A 16,770-nucleotide genomic window follows, 5' to 3' on the forward strand; every position below is an offset into this window, starting at 1 on the left:
CTCTCAGTTTTAATTACTGCGTTGATGGGGTGAAAGTTCCTTTTGGGGATCATTGTAAGTATCTAGGTGTTAATATAAGGAAAGATCTTCACTGGGGTAATCACATAAATGGGATTGTAAATAAAGGGTAGGCCTACAGATCTCTGCACATGGTTATGAGGGTGTTTAGGGGTTGTAGTAAGGATGTAAAGGAGAGTGCATATAAGTCTCTGGTAAGACCCCAACTAGAGTATGGTTCCAGTGTATGGGACCCTCACCAGGATTACCTGATTCAAGAACTGGAAAAAATCCAAAGAAAAGCAGCTCGATTTGTTCTGGGTGATTTCCGACAAAAGAGTAGCGTTACAAAAATGTTGCAATGTTTGGGTTGGGAAGAATTGAAAGAAGAAGAGCTGCTCGACTAAGTAGTATGTTCCGAGCTGTCAGCGGAGAGATGGCATGGAATGACATTAGTAGACGAATAGGTTTGAATGGCGTTTATAAAAGTAGGAAAGATCACAATATGAAGATAAAGTTGGAATTCAAGAGGACAAACTGGGGCAAATATTCATTTATAGGAAGGGGAGTTAGGGATTGGAATAACTTACCAAGGGAGATGTTCAATAAATTTCCAATTTCTTTGAAATCATTTCGGAAAAGGCTAGGAAAGCAACAGATAGGGAATCTGCCACCTGGGCAACTGCCCTAAGTGCAGATCAGTATTGATTGATTGATTGATTGATTGATTGATTGATTGATTTGTACTTTATATTATATTAATTTTTCTTGGTCTTGTTGTTTTGTTTAATATTTTATAAAAGTGTTGTTGTGGAAGTAAAGTTTGAGCACTGTTATGTTGCACTTTACAGAGGTGTTAGTCATTCCGCCCTCAGTGACATGAAGACAATAGAACAAGAGAGTCCAAGCAAGTTGAGTAACTCAGGGAAGTCATCCATGTTCGACCGGGATAATGATGGCTTCTTTGATGACTACCACTTCTCTTCTCCAGGCTTTGGCATGTGAGTATCTTATTGTGTTAGCTATTATTTTCTCTCCTTTCAAAGGAAAATAATTTGACTACAGAAGTTCCACCAACATTGCTGATGGTCTTGAGTTTGGCATTTATTATATTTCAGTATGTTCATATATTTATTAACATTTTGTTTGGTTTAAGTAATTTTTTAATGTAATGTAGTTTTATTTAGGTTGTTTTAATTGTAGAGCATAAAATAAAGGTTTTGAAACTTAAAAGAAACATAATATTGTGGAAAAAATCTGAGCACAATCACATTTATTCCTAAAATCCATCTTGTTTCTACTCAGTCAGGAAGAAAGTTTTCAATGTTCATTATTATTATTATTATTATTATTATTATTATTATTATTATTATTATTTGATTGTGTTACAGGTACAAGAGTAGTTCTAGTGAAAATAAGAGCTTAGAATCCATGTTCTTGGATAGCAGTTCAAACCGGGATCGTTACGGTTCTAATTCAAACAAGACTTGGTCTTCTCTGGAACCTGAAAGTCGTCAGCCATCCGGATCAACAAGTTACAGTTCTGATGATCGACCCGTGCAGCGACGAGATCCCATTCCTTCCTCCGCTGTTGGAAATGAGGCGCAGAAGAAATTCGGCACAGCCAAGGCTATTTCTTCAGATCAATTTTTTGGAGATTCTAATGACAATAATGTAATGGCATTTTATTCATTGCTTGAATGATAAGTTCTTAAGTTAGGTCACAACTGAAATGCTCTTTTAAAATATTAAGCTAGAAAATATTGAAATAGTTAAGTAATGTTTTGTCATTTTAGGAGGAATGTTATTCTCAATATGCTATGTTATGGCTGCTTATATTTTCATACTTTCTTCCCCTATCACAGAACATGAGGTATATTCTCTCTTTGCTGATGCCTCACTGTGTCATTGAAGGAAATAGCCTGTAACTTGATGACTTTTAGTATTAAATTACTTAAGGCACTATGAAATGTTGCAGACAATGCTTGCATTTTCTATGCGTTGAAGCTTACACATAAAATAGATGGGGAGTGTTTCAGTTTTCATCCTGTTTCATGGGCTAGTTGTAGTCAAATAAGCAATACTAAAAACTTGTTAAACATGCTCAAGATAGCTTCAAGCATAATGCTGTCTCTGCTAGTCCAAGAATGGGATTTTCTCCTATTGAATCTTTTTAGCTACACACTTCAGCCTGAAGTTGTAAGGAATTTGTTTCTACCTGGTGCAAATGACTTGGAATTCTTGGATTTATATTGCAATGTAGTGAGATTTTATGCCACTGCTGTCAGAAACCATTGCACTACTTCCATGATATCTTCTTTAACAGGTGTAAGATATTTATTTGTATTGTTTTGAAATTTTCTAGTAGTCATTGTCATCAGTCACAAGTTTAACGAGAATCCAAATACATGTATTCATGATTTTCTTTTGCATCGTAGTGTAGGATTTCGATACCGATAATCTTAGTCTTTTCTCTACAGTGTATGCCATTTGACTGTACAACAGTATTTCACAGCACAGGTATTTCCCGAGCAAAATTAGGTCACTGGCAAGTTCTAAAGGGTCATGATTCTCACTTTTGAGTTTTTATTTACAGTCAGCATCTCTTCAGATAATTGTACGTGCCATGCGGAATTTCCACTGAACAGTTCTTCTAAATATGAAATATCATTGTGCATCATCAACTCTACCCATTGTTGAACAATTTAATCCTTTTCAATGCATCACATATTTCACCAGCTGTACTAATCTAAGCAGCTACTGTGCAGTGCACTTTCTAGTTTGCAAATAATATTTAGTAATTATACATGAAACATTCGAACACTGGCTCATGTTGGCAATCTAGTGCAAGTCCTGTGTGAATTCGACAACTACCACCTGGATATTCTGGGCATAAGCAAAATGAGATGGACTAACCAAGATCAACTGGCTAGTGATGGGGAAGTCATCATACACTGGGCACAAGAATCGGGATCTCCGTGGTATTGGATTAATCCTGAAAAAGGAAGCGCCAATTGCTCTGGTTGGATGGAAACCTGTGATGATCGTATTATCACCTCCCACTTCCAATCACGTCACACAAATATTTCCATTGTTCAGGTCTACACACGAACAGAGGCGGCCCAAGAAATCACTGAAGATCCTTTCTATGATCAACTTCAGGAGACCTTAAAGTCTCCATGCATGATATTAAATTACTACAGAGACTTACAATAATTGAAAATCTTCCACCTTTTTGATACTTTTTATTTGCTTTTTAGCAAATTATTAATTATAAACAGTACATGTTTCGTTCTCACTTGAGAACATCTTCAGCTGTTGTTAAGCTTAGGTGAATCGCTAAGTTTCTGAATACATTAGTTTCAGGTACATTGTTCCTCTTAAAGACTATTTGAATATAAATTAAATTAAAATGATGTTAAAACAATGTGGGGGTTAATGGGTTGATGAAATGAGACAGGATGAATACATAGTTAGCCTGCTTAAAAACTACATCTATTCATTGGAATAGTTAAAAGTTTCAACTGTTACACTAAAAATATGTTTGTCTTCCATTTAAATTTTTTTTTTTTTTAAATGATTGGCTTCTTGACACTGTTCTAATTATTGTTGAATGTTCACTTCTTTCACTCCTTCCAGCTAGGCTGTTATTTATTTTGAGCTTGCTAAATGTGCCCTAAATTGAGTCTAATGCAGAGCTTTGAAGCTGATTGTCGGTCACTTTTTGAGAAGGGAGCTTCGTCTCAATTTCTCCAATTCTACCGTGACCCTGGAGGGGGAACGTTTGAAGCTATACTAGACGTAAAGCAGCTTCTCAAACTGTTCACTCATAACAGAATGGTGTTCCTGCTCGGAACTTTCTCATATTGACCTAAGCCAAAGTGTCAGCGAAACAAACTCCGTGTTATGGTAACAGTCGGTATTTTTGAAATAAGTCTTAATCACGAAACCTCGGTGTTCACCACTCCACACCATGCTAGCGATTGGCTGGCTGGCTGACTTGCCCGGACGAGATGATGCAGTTGTTCGCAAAGGCCAAGACTGCGCGCACCATGACAAGAACACCTGTGTGAAAGCTGTGGCCAATACGACCTTTAGTTCGCTCCAATCTACTGTATGTGCAATAACTGGCAACCTCTGCTCTTTTAAACTGTGCAACAAAGTTGTGAATGGCATGTTGCGTTGCTGAGTTATTTACGTCTGAAATTCGTCAGGTATTTCTGCCGCACCCTGTGTTAATATATTATGCATTTGCTAAGTAGTGGCATCTAAGTGCATGACCGATTCACAGATGTCGAGCATGAGTTCCTACTATTTTCGGAAGATTTATCAGAGACCGATCATCTCACTCACATACTGTAAATATTTTTAATACTAAACTAACAGGGTGTGGGGTAATAAGCTTACTTTTGACAACATACCATATAAGTTCTGGGAAAAGGAGATTGGCGTTCGGTTTCCCCATTAATTTTGAGGTTAAGATGTTTTACTGTCATAGAAATAAAACTATGAATTCATTTGATAGAACAAAATATATTCTTTAAATAATATATAAAAAATAGTGAGTCTTGTTGAGATAAAACAGATGAGAATATGAAATTATGACATTGCAACAGAAAGAAACTAGGCATGAATTTGAATTCTTCTTGACCGGACATTTAACAATGTATACGAAATATTTCCCTCACTGATTCACTTGACTGTACCTTCAACACTTTGAGTGTAATTACGACGTATTCCTCAAATCTGGTGTTTACAGTAGATGTGTCACGCCTAACTTGGCGATAGATCCTTGTGACTGCTTCTTCTCCATATCATCTGACTTCTTTGTAAGTCAATATGGTATTACCTCATTGCAGGTGGTATCCCTCTCTGACTCCATGGTAAGTCCTTGCGTCCGTGTCTTCAACTAAGTGACCGACCAACCTTTGGCCACACTCTCTCAATGACCAATAATTAATGGCTCACTGAGTCTTCTCCATCTCTCGTTCACACTCGTTGACTGACCGACTGAGGCCTCTTCATCTCATAGACTTCTTCACTGTTCAGCTTCCGTTTAACTAATGACTGACGCTACAATATGCATCCACCTTTTATAGACGTTGGTTGACACAGCTACGTAATCTCCAGGAATAACAATGACATACTCCCACAACGCCTCAAACCGTTGCATGTAATGGTGAAATCCCCCGGGGCGGCTTTGTCTCTGAGCGCATTGCTAAAAGCTCACGATGACGTAGCCATGACGTGGCGATGACTTGACAGAAATGTCAACAGTATAGCACAATATAACGACGTCACATCCACATCTGATACATCAAAACTCTCACTGTACAGGTATTTAATGTTAATCTACATATACGTATATATGCATACACTCAATTACAAATACGCAAGCGACAAGCATTGCATAATGGAATTGAATAATAATTATAACAAAATAATAGTAATCTCACAGATAAAATAATACGGACATAATAATAATAATAATAATAATAATAATAATAATAATAATAATAATAATAATAATAATAATAATAATAATATCCCAGATGCAATAATAATAATAAAATACAGATATTACCTTGTAACGTGATTTGAACCATTACAGTACTTCCTGTGGGGGAATAGAAATGTGTAATTTTTAGCCTTGTAGCCTGGTATAGCAATTCTGAGACAGTGTTATAATTTATACCATGGGACTCCTGCATTGCATGAGACATGTAGAATAAGCAGTTTTGACCAATTGTTCTTCCTGATTTTCATATCAAAATCTCCTGATTTTTTTGGTTTTGTGAAGTTGGGAGGTATGTGATCTTTCTGCATCACAAGAAGTGACAGGGCCGGGCTGAGTGGCTCAGACGGTTAAGACGCTGGCCTTCTAACCGCAACTTGGCAGGTTCGGTCCTGACTCAGTCCGGTGGTATTTGAAGGTGCTCAAATATGACAGCCTCGTGTCGATAGATTTACTGGCACGTAAAAGAACTCCTGTGGGACTAAATTCCGTCATCTCGACGTCTCCGAAGACCGTAATAGTAGTTAGTGGGACGTAAAGCAAATAATATTATTATTATTATTATTATTATTATTATTATTATTATTATTAGAAGCGACAGGTGCTTACTTAAATGAAGATATTTAGGACAGAGTGAGGTCAAATTGTACATCTTTTGCATTTTCACTGTACAATATGTCTTTTATAAGTCTGATGAATTCAAAATCAGGATTTGTATCGCTTTTCAGAATACAATTTCATTAATGCGACTGGTCGTGCATTCCTTCATCGAAGAAGTTCGCAATTGAAAAAGGGTTTGTTTTTTTAAGAACTTTGCAGCACACAAGATGAGCTTGAACAGGTCCATTTTCACTTTACTTCCCAACTATCAAATAGTCTTTAGTTTCATCCACAGATGTTTGAATCTCCCAGGTTGGTTTTGAATTTCACCTAAAACCTTTCTTTCTTAATCTATTTACCCTCCAGGGTTGGTTTTCCCTTAGACTCAGTGAAGAATTCCACCTCTACCGCCTCAAGGGCAGTTTCCTGGAGCGTGAGATTTTGTGTCGGGATATACAACTGGGGAGGAGAAGGACTAGTGCCTCGCCCGGGCGGCCTCACCTGCTATGCTGAACAGGGGCCCTGTTGGGGGATGGGAATATCGGAATGGTGGACATATCAGAATGGTTGGATAAGGAAGGGGGAAGGAAGCGGCCGTGGCCTTAAGTTAAATACCATCCTGACATTTGCCTGGAGGAGAAGTGGGGAAACCACGGAAAACCACTTTGAGGATGGCTGAGGTGGGAAGCGAACTTACCTCTACTCATTTGACCTTCCGAGACTGAGTGAACCCCGTTCCACTTTTCAAATTCCGTGGCAGAGCCGGGAATCGAACCCGGGCCTCCGGGGTGGCAGCTAATCACGCTAACCACTACACCGTAGAGGTGGATCTCACCTAAAACCTACTTGGGGAAATCATAAAATGCTATTCATGTAAGTTAAACAAAGTAAGTTTGAGGTTACCTCTTTTCAAAAATTAGTTTTTCAAAAGGTATATTTTCCCCCACTAGAGCATCATATAAATCCATAAAAAATAGCTTTGGGCCTGTTTGGACCCATTCCATTTTGGTTTCCTTTCGTTGTTTCATTTTGGCATTGAGTGAAACAGAACGTATATGTTGATCAACTTGAAACTTTTTTGAACATTTAATCTGCAAACAAAACATGTCGTTCTTTTAACATGTGCATTTTCCAGAAATAGTAACATTTAAGTACAGTGGGTTACTGCCAAGTATAAGGTGCTAATATAAATATTTAAAAGAAAACAATCTATAAAAGACAACTAAAAGAAAGCACGGGTACTTACATCTTTATTGCAACAATCGCAATAAACTTCATCGCCATCCGTTCTTAGAAATTCCTTTCCTTCAATCCATTTAGACACGAGGTCTCTTCTTACATATTTAACAGGCGTCATGACAACACTTCACAACACAGTCCAACACAAAACTGCAGTTTGCAGCGTGCGTGCATGCATGCTGCTTCCCAACCGCCTTCTTTCTTTCAATCATTTTGGCCTGAGACATGAAACGAGTGAGAGTTCCGGGTAGGAAATTCTAAGATAACAGTGAAAGAGGGTTCAGTACAAAACCAAGGTTTGTAAGCCACTATCTCAGTAACGTGGCATCACAGAAGTGTGATACAAGTTTTGTTTTGTTCATCTAACATAGACGAAAAATATGAGCCATCATTTAGTAATGCACAATTTATGGTTCATTTTATAGCAGTTTATACTGGGATACCGTATTTAAGAATTACAGCGGTCAGCTTCCGGCTTACGTCAACGTTTACTCGAGCAACAGATAAGAAAGTGTTTGGCTAATAGGATTATAGGATTTGTATGGTATATACTAACTTTGGTTGTCTGGTAGGATGCCAAGAATACATTCTATTTCCGTCCATCTATTAATAATAGACATATGTTGTGGTAAAACAGTCCAAATTCTGCAAACCAACATTCATAAAAGACACGATCATGCAACTTAACATATAGGCTTATGCGCTAAAGTCAGAAGAAAAGTCATATTATGCAATATAAACATCCAAATATGCATTATGCATGCATTTTCTCGTAAAAAGGCCATAACATGCAAACACACATGGAAAAAGAACGGTTATTTGGAATCGTTAAGTCATAAAACGAATATTTGCAAAATTTGAGAAGTGTAACTAGCTTATGTAAAAACATGCATTTGAATGGGAATCCGGGTTTGCTCATAATGTTATCAAGACTAAAGTGACACGCCACTGTGCGGGGAAGTATAACTTTGATTATAGTGTTGTTACAGTGAGTGTAATCTAAATAGCATCAACGAAGGGAAGGTGAAACTACAGTACAGTGTAACCGAATGAGTTGTATGGGCCATATAGATGTAGCTTGCATTCTGGTGATCATAGCTTCGAAATGTAGCATTGGCAGCCCTGAAGATTGTTTTCTGTAGGTTCCTCATTTTTACACCAGGCAATTACTGGGACTGTCATGGCCCTTTCCAGTCCTTACCTTTTTCCGTCTCATAGTTGCCGAAAACCTATTTGAATTAGCGCGATGAACATCTGCAAAACACACACACACACACACGGGACGAGTTATTCAGATATGGATGTGGTGGATGTGATCTACTATTCCAGGGAAATTATTCCAAATATAATAAAATATATACAGTAGAAGTCCGCTATAGCGAATACGGCATATAACGAGAATGAATATTTAAACAAGAATAATAGTTAATACCACCTTTCCAATACTTATCTTTCCTATATTTAGAAAATAAACATTACAACAGGCGTTGTAAGATGGGACATGTTTCGCTTAACAGTCGTAAGCATCATCAGCCAAAAATAAATCTTAGCCTAAAGTTAGGTCAGGGCCCTGAACCTAGTGTCCTTAACATATATGGCACCCTAAGAATCAACATTTATATTTATAAAATGAAAACAGGCTTAAAACTAGTGTGAAAAAACATAGAATGTTACAACATGGCTAAGAGAAAAAACACAATCGAGTTGAGACAGAGGATAAGAACAGAAAGTAGGCTGCAATACAGAGCTGGTAGTGAAATAATTAAAATCATTAGGATATCTTGTTTTAATGTTCATATCTGATGTCCTATACGGTCTGCAATGAGATTTATTACTTGTAATATAACGAGAACTCCGTTATAGCGACGACTTTTTCTGTTCCTCCAAAATTCCTATATTAAACTGTGTATCGTCCTTCAGTTACAGCGAGAACCCTATCACTGGCGCATCCTTTATTACGAGCGATTAAGCGCGCCCGATTTTTTTCCGTTACCGTATTTGTGCACCCCAGCAATGATATTGCATGCGATCGATTACCTTCGGCATCGTTTCCTCGCTATGTGCACTAGCAATTTCTCTCGTCGGCATTCGAAGGCGATGTCGGAGTCAATTAGTAATATCCGTCGACAGTTGTTCCGTAAAGAAAATTCGAAATGAAAGAGAACATATGTTCGTAATAAATGCATAAATAACGTGTCCGATAACGGTCGTTAACTCGTTAAAAATTAAGGCTGACTAAACGACCGCTTAATTTTGAGGGTAAATACTGCAATTAAGTAAGAATGGGATACACCTCGAGATATGACAGAGTGCTTAATTGATTTTGTATGTTAGTATTTTGTCGCGTCTGGTTAAATTACGGAAAGGCTATTATGAAAATTTATAGCGAGAAAGGTATAATTTCTCTACCGGCGCTTGAAGTGTTTTTTCATCATACATTTAGTACGGTTAAGTTAGGATACGTAACGCTGTTTGAATAAGAAAACTGAAACGTTTGCAACAAAATGCGATCGATCATCTTCGGTGCGGTATAGTTTTGTCACTTTGTGCATTTGCGAGCTCTCTCGTTGACATTCAAAGGCGATGTTGGAGTTGATTAGTAATACACATCGACTGCTGTTCTCTAAAGAAAATTCGAAATGAAAAAGAGGATAACACGTTTTCGTAATAAATGCGTAAATGACGTGGCCGATAGCAGTCAACTCGTAAAATTAAAGACTGAATAAACGATATCTTAATTTTAATGTTATATACGGAAATTACGTAAGAATGTCATACACCTCAAGATATGGCAGAGTACATCACTGATTTCAGAGGATATTTCATATCTTCTTGCGTCTAGTTACGGCTATTTACATGTAAATTTTTCGCGAGGAGGTTATCTCTACATGCGTTTCAAATGTGTTTTCATGATAGGCTACATAAACGGTTAGGTTAGGTGACGCTGTTTGAAGAAGAAAGCTCAGGTGTTTGCCACAGAAATCTCTGGAGTGATACCATATTTCTCCGACTCCAAGAATTTTTTTCCTCAGGATCTCATACGAAAACTCAAGGGTTGTTGCATTCGCAGCCTAACAATAAGTTAATGGATACCACTGGCAACTACCGCGGTAACCACGCTGCTTCTTTTCACACACGCACAGAACTCATTGACAATAAACGACCGCCTCTTTACTACACATCGCTACCGGTTGTACAATGTACAGTGCCTGTGTGTTTCTCAAATCTGCAGAATGGCATCAAAACATGCGACCCTTCAAATTCTTAGAAAAGCCATGGCTACTCAGTGGCAGAGTCATAATGCGTCTATTGCACTTGACGCTTAGTAAAATGAAGGTTTATAGACAGCAGGAATATTTTCGTGATGGATAGTCGTATTGTAAAGATACGTGGAAAGGGCAAATTCTCAACAGGTTCTAGTCGATATTATGATGCCAAGTTTAAGTTAATGTTTATGAAACACTCGGAACTGTAGAATAATTGTGCAGCCGCAAGAAAATACGGCGTAGGCCTAACTAAAGCCAATATTTGGCGTTAGCGTGAAGACAAAAAGAAATTAAGAAAAAAATGCATTCAGTGGTCCGCAACAAGGACGCTTTAAAGAAGTCGATGATGAAATTGTGAGGTATGTGCACGAAAAACGCAAGGGCGATTGGCCATACCGTGGCGCAATAAACTAGTTTGTTGATTTTCAGCGTTCGCGATTAGGCCTATACATCGCTAGCCGTTGAATTTGGCCGCACCCGACAAGCGAGACGTGTGTGTAGCAGTAGCCGGTTATATCTGACGTTGCATAAAAGTAACAGTTTTATAGACAGCAAGAATAATTTCCTGATGGTTCGTTGTATTATAGAGACGCATGGAATAGGTATTGCCGGAAAATTTTCAACGAGTTATCTTCGGTATTATGATGCCAATGTTAAGTTAATGGTCCTTAAACCCGCGGAAATAAAGAATAATTGTGCAGCCGCAAAAAAATGAAATACGGCGTGACGAAAGTCAATGTTCGGCGTCTAAAAATGCGTAGGCTTGTATGATTTTACAAACTTTTTTTTGAGCCTGATTTAATTTTTTTGAAGGAAATGGGGTTAATCTTGGATTCGGAAGAATACGGAACTATAATTTTTTCAGAATGAAATTAAACATACACTTTCACGTTGTATCGGATTACGAAAAATAGCAAACAAGTAAGTCGTAGTGTGGATATAATCTGCGGAAACGCAAGTTTTGAGCAAACTGATTGCCGTTTCATATCAACTTTAAAGTGCATGAAGGGTTTTCTAACTTTTATACAAAAATCGGATATAACGACAATCTGTTATAGCGAGTAAATTTTTCGCTGTTATGAATTCTCGCTATAACGGACTTCTACTGTATCAGTTGCCAAGAATTGCAGTCAAATTGACAGTCAAGGGACCAGACTATCCCTTGTATCACGTCAAGCAAAATTGTGTTTTAAACTGTTCCTCCCCATACATTTCAAATGAATTGCTGTGATTTCCCAGCAGATGACTCACAGGGGGCCATAGGATTAACATTCCTTCCCGGAATAGTCTCTAACGTGATAATACAAATGATATGATTGTGATTCACTCATAAAATTTGAGGATAAATGGTGTCCTCGGCATTGTTAAACATGGCCGGCATCGACTTTAGACAGTGTCAGTAATAAATAACGTCTTTGTAATGCTGCAGCCATACTTTGACATTGTTTAACTGTAAACATTGTCTAAATATTGTTTCTGCAGTCGGCCCTTTGTCTTACTAGTCTTCCTTAAAACTGTTACCCACACTGATTGATAACATACATACTTTAGTAAATACATACTCTTAACAAACCAGTTACAAGAGGAAAACTTAATATAAGCATTGGACAGGAACAAACACGTGTCAAATCAAGTCTGATCACAAACCTGCTACGCAGGCATAGCAGGGGGAGAGGTGATACTCCCACGTGGCACGTCCCTGGTGGCGGATAGGCGGGTCCTAACCGGCTTGCCGGCGGACTTGAGGGAAATAAAATACCTCTCGCGAACCAAACACACTACCCCCTGCGGGTGGGGGACGCACATGTAAAATACACCCGCAGTATCCCCTGCCTGTCGTAAGGGGCGACCAAGGGATGATTGAATTAGAACCATGAAACTACTCTTGATTCGTATGCAGGGAACACCATGGGTTGCATGTACTTGCGAGTAGTATCACTACATTGGTACGAAATAGGTTTGTGATTAGTTGCAGTTAAAAGTCTGGCCTGATGGATTCCAGTACCCGTGTGTTGTACCCATGTGAGCAACACCGTGGATCTGGGCGTAGCCTGTGAGTTGTACCGCTATATGAACGGCACCGTGGGTCAGCGTTGCCTGTGATTGGTACCCACTATGTGAGGAACACCACGGGAATACCAGCGCCCATGACTAGTACACCTAGGTGAGGAACCTTACCGGTTTGCGTTGGCTATGAGTGGCGCCATTGTGTGAGAAACACCATAGGTCTGCGTTCCCTGTACAAATTGCAGTACTTGTGAGTAGTACCATTTTGTGTGAACCACAGTGAGTCTTCGCTACTTTTGATCAGTACCCCAAAATGACAAATACCATGGTTCTACTTTACTCGCGACATGTACCATTCTGTGGGGCCTTAGATGTGAATTTAGCACCCCTTCAGACATCAAGCATCATTGTGCTTTATAAATGGTCCCTTGATCAGTAATAATCTAATTAACTACCTTCTTTTTGAGTCTGATCCACTGCTTTTGTTTGTTTGTTTTTGTTTTTTTGTAGGGTTCATGTCCATCCATTCATTCTTCATGACATTTTTTATTTTTGTCAGTGGATGAATTTGAATTTTTTGTTATTTCATTTCATACCATTAGGGGCCGATGACCTCAATGTTAGGCCCCTTTAAACAAACAAACAAAAAATCAAGTCTGATATAGAAAGAAAGGGACACACAATGTGTCATATTGTGTGTTCCGATCATGTTCCTTTCTATATCTGACTAGAGTATGTTGGGTATGATGGATGAAGTTAAATTTTCTAGATTTTGGGATTTCATTTGGTAATTTGGGCATGGTATTAAATGCAGAAAGGATGTAACTGGTATTTTTCTCATATATCATGGTGGTGGGGGATAAAGGAAGCAAAGTGGAAATTAGTTACCAGTAATACAGTAGCCTAGTACCATATACTTCTGCACGATTGTCACATAACCAAAATTCTCTCTGGTGATTTTCTCAAATTGTGCTTTCAGTAAATTTCTTTCAATGCCGGCATGAAATATGGCAGTAGAAAATATTGAATGTTGTACCAGTAAATCTGACATAAGGTTTATGTATTTGAGCACCTTTAAATACCACCAGACTGAGCCAAGATCGAACCTGCCAAGTTGGACTCGGAAGGCTAGCGCTCTACTGTCCGAGCTACTTAGCTCGACTTATTTGAGAATTTTATTTACAATTAGTCATGTGACTGAAGTTAGAAACAAAACGTTTATTCCATTCAAAGGTTCTGTTCTGTCTTGTCTGCTTCACCATTAGACTTCCAGTTCAGTGTGGAATTTTCCAGAATATATGACACAAAGACCAAACCTGTTCATGATGCATTACAAAACATTTTTATGCACATCAACACAGATATATTGGAGTGATTAAGGGATGATATTTCTCTAACCTTGTGTCAGATACCCTAAAATAAGCTAGCACTAAAATGATTTATAATCTGTAAATAGTGCTTTTAATGCCAGTGGTGCTACCTTGTTAAGTTCTGCTGTGAGCATAATTCTCTTTAAATAACCATTGCTGCCATCACTTAATTTCATCCTGGAACTCCAGCTGAGTATTTCTTCCAACATTTATAGGGGGTGTCAGTTCAGTGTGTAACAATTGTGAAGAATGGTGAATTTGCACGCGCGTGCTCTCTCTCTCTCTTTTTTCATTAACACACTGTTGTACACACACACACACACACACACACACACACACACACACCCTCTTCCTTGCTAGCTTAGCTCATTCCATATGCATCTCAATGCCATGATATTACGGCTGAACTGTAATTCTCGGTTACCCCTAAAAGTTGAGGTGCCATTCTTCGAGGTTTCCTGTCCTACTTACCATTATTTAATTGCCACATGGCTTGAATTGTTTTCTTTGAAGAGAAATTAAGCGGGTCTTAGAAGCAAGTGTATTTCTTTATGCAGCTTTCATATGTTCTGAATAATAAATTTGTGAATACAAGTTCATGCATAGCTACTATTTAAGAACTATTTTCATATTAGAATCTTTTCACTCACTAATTCAGTTTGCAACATAATTTAAAATATTCTCATTGGATCTGGATGTGATGTATGAAATGATTGATATCCTCTAGCACAAAAACAGTTTTTTTAAGTACCTCATTGGAGTCGTCATGCTGGTTATGAATAAGGATTGAGAATTTCCATTCACAACCAAAAGTAGAAATATTTTGGATGTATCATCCAAGTCAAATAATGCCACTTGAGTATAAAATATTAACTTAGTTGTGCAGCTTCTTTCTTCATATTATTAAAAATGTTTCTGAAAATTTCAAGTATTGGTTTTTGAGAGAGATAATTTTGATATTGTGAGAAAGGCAATGTCCATGATGAAATAAGCAGTAGTAATAGTTTTGCAGTCTCTTAAGCCAAGAGAGAGGGAGATGTTGACAGTTACTTGAGCACCTGCCTACTTTTATTGATAAATGTTGTTACGGCTAGTGGTCTTCTTGCTGAGGAAAACTGTATGTGCATTAAAAGATGCATTTTAGTGTTCAGTATACAGTTTGACCTGTAAGGGAAATGGTATTAGTGGAGGAACTGGTTTGTTAATTGTGATTATAAGATCAGTGTAGAATGGTCAAGAAAGGCAGATTTGATGAATTACATGTGAATTTCAAAAAGTTATATATGAAAAGATTATTGGGCAAAAATTCTAGTGAAAGCATTGTTTAAACTTCTTGTAGTACAGATTCTCATTGGAGCTGAAATGTACAGGGAGAATGATTTCATTTCAGTACTGATGACCCATCAGAATGGGATGTCAGGAAATACCCATGTTGGAACAGAGTTTCTAACTGGCTCCACATTTTCCACTGTGTGCTACTGAAAGTACTTTGATAGATATGTTTATAACTCTATTGGTTGGGTGTGTATGGTGCAAGTGTTAGAGATTGATGAGCTATCGTGAAGTAGTGAATATATTTGTGTAAACATTGTGGTGTCAACTGAACACCAAGCAAGTGACAAATAAGGACATCATCAGCATGGTAACCCAGAACATTTAACACGAAAGACAACTTGGAACTTTTTGGTCCACCTTAAGCTGAAAGAAGTCATAAGTGATTATAATTTGTGACAGTTCTAGGGAATAACATCGGGTTGCAGATGAGTCAGCTGTCTGCATGTAGAAGATGATGGATCTAGTGTAATAGTCTCCTGCTCCTATATCCATCATTCCCAGGTGAGACAATCAAAGCAAACTTGTATTGTACTGAACTGCTACAAATGCACGAGAGACTGCACCAAACAGGCAGATCTGGATATCAAAGATGGTGTCTTCTTATTGCACGATCATTTCCATCTGCATGTTACAAGGGGAGCCAGCTATGAAACTCCTGCATCATTAGACCTTCCTTCCCTAAGCCATTTCTGATGTTCCTGAAGACTGGAAAATTCTATGCCCAACAGGTCCTGAGAGCTCAATTTCTGTAAAATCTAGCTGCTTGTAACAGCATTGGCAGCCCTTTTCTCTGGTAGTGAAATGAATTGTGATGTGACTTCTACTGTTTATTACATAACCATTGAAGATGGCCACACTCATTCCACCCTTTTGTGTCCATCAAAGTACATGAATGACGACATGGTTTTGTAGTGGCTAGTGTTTGCTTGTCACTCAAGATAACTATTCCCAGTGGATCATTCAAAGATAGCCTTGACTTCTTCATGTGAAATCCGTCGTTGGAGATCTCGTAATCATAAGCCTGATGTTGCACTGAAAGTTATGGAGCACTTGTGGTTTCAGTCTGTGAAGAAGAGACTGGGTGAAAATTAAGTCAAATGTAGTACATGTCCTCCATGGTGCTCAGCTCATTTTATTGTATCAGCATACTAATAATGTGCCCATGTAGAGAGAAACTGTGCATAATCATTCTTTAATCCAAGAAGACAAGGGAGAAAATAAAATTGTGTATAGTAAAAATGAACATAATTTGAAAGGTTTTCTAACTTCTCTGAAGTTGTTCAGTCGTGAAGGAGGACAGCATTAGCAAGCTAGGGAAGGAAAGAGTTACCTAGAGAAATTTGCATCTAAAGGAACCTTCTTCTCTTCTCAGCTGTTCTTGAAGTCATGACTTCTGATGTCTTGGTCTCCTTTTTTGTCATGCTTTGGTAAGTGTGCTTTT

At 38.1% G+C, this 16,770-nt stretch overlaps 1 protein-coding gene across 2 annotated transcripts in view; it reads left to right on the forward strand.

Moving 5' to 3' along the window:
* The window catches only part of ArfGAP3 (ADP-ribosylation factor GTPase activating protein 3), a 191,506-nt gene that overhangs the window by 101,086 nt on the left and 73,650 nt on the right, over positions 1-16,770 (forward strand). For both annotated transcript variants that reach the window (XM_067142586.2, XM_067142587.2), the window contains 2 exons: positions 849-998; positions 1,389-1,671. In XM_067142586.2, coding sequence (XP_066998687.1) covers positions 849-998; positions 1,389-1,671 — 433 coding nt within the window. The remainder of the gene's footprint in view (positions 1-848; positions 999-1,388; positions 1,672-16,770) is intronic.

The sequence above is a fragment of the Anabrus simplex genome, chromosome 3 (genome assembly GCF_040414725.1).
Source record: "Anabrus simplex isolate iqAnaSimp1 chromosome 3, ASM4041472v1, whole genome shotgun sequence".
NCBI lineage: Eukaryota > Metazoa > Arthropoda > Insecta > Orthoptera > Tettigoniidae > Anabrus > Anabrus simplex.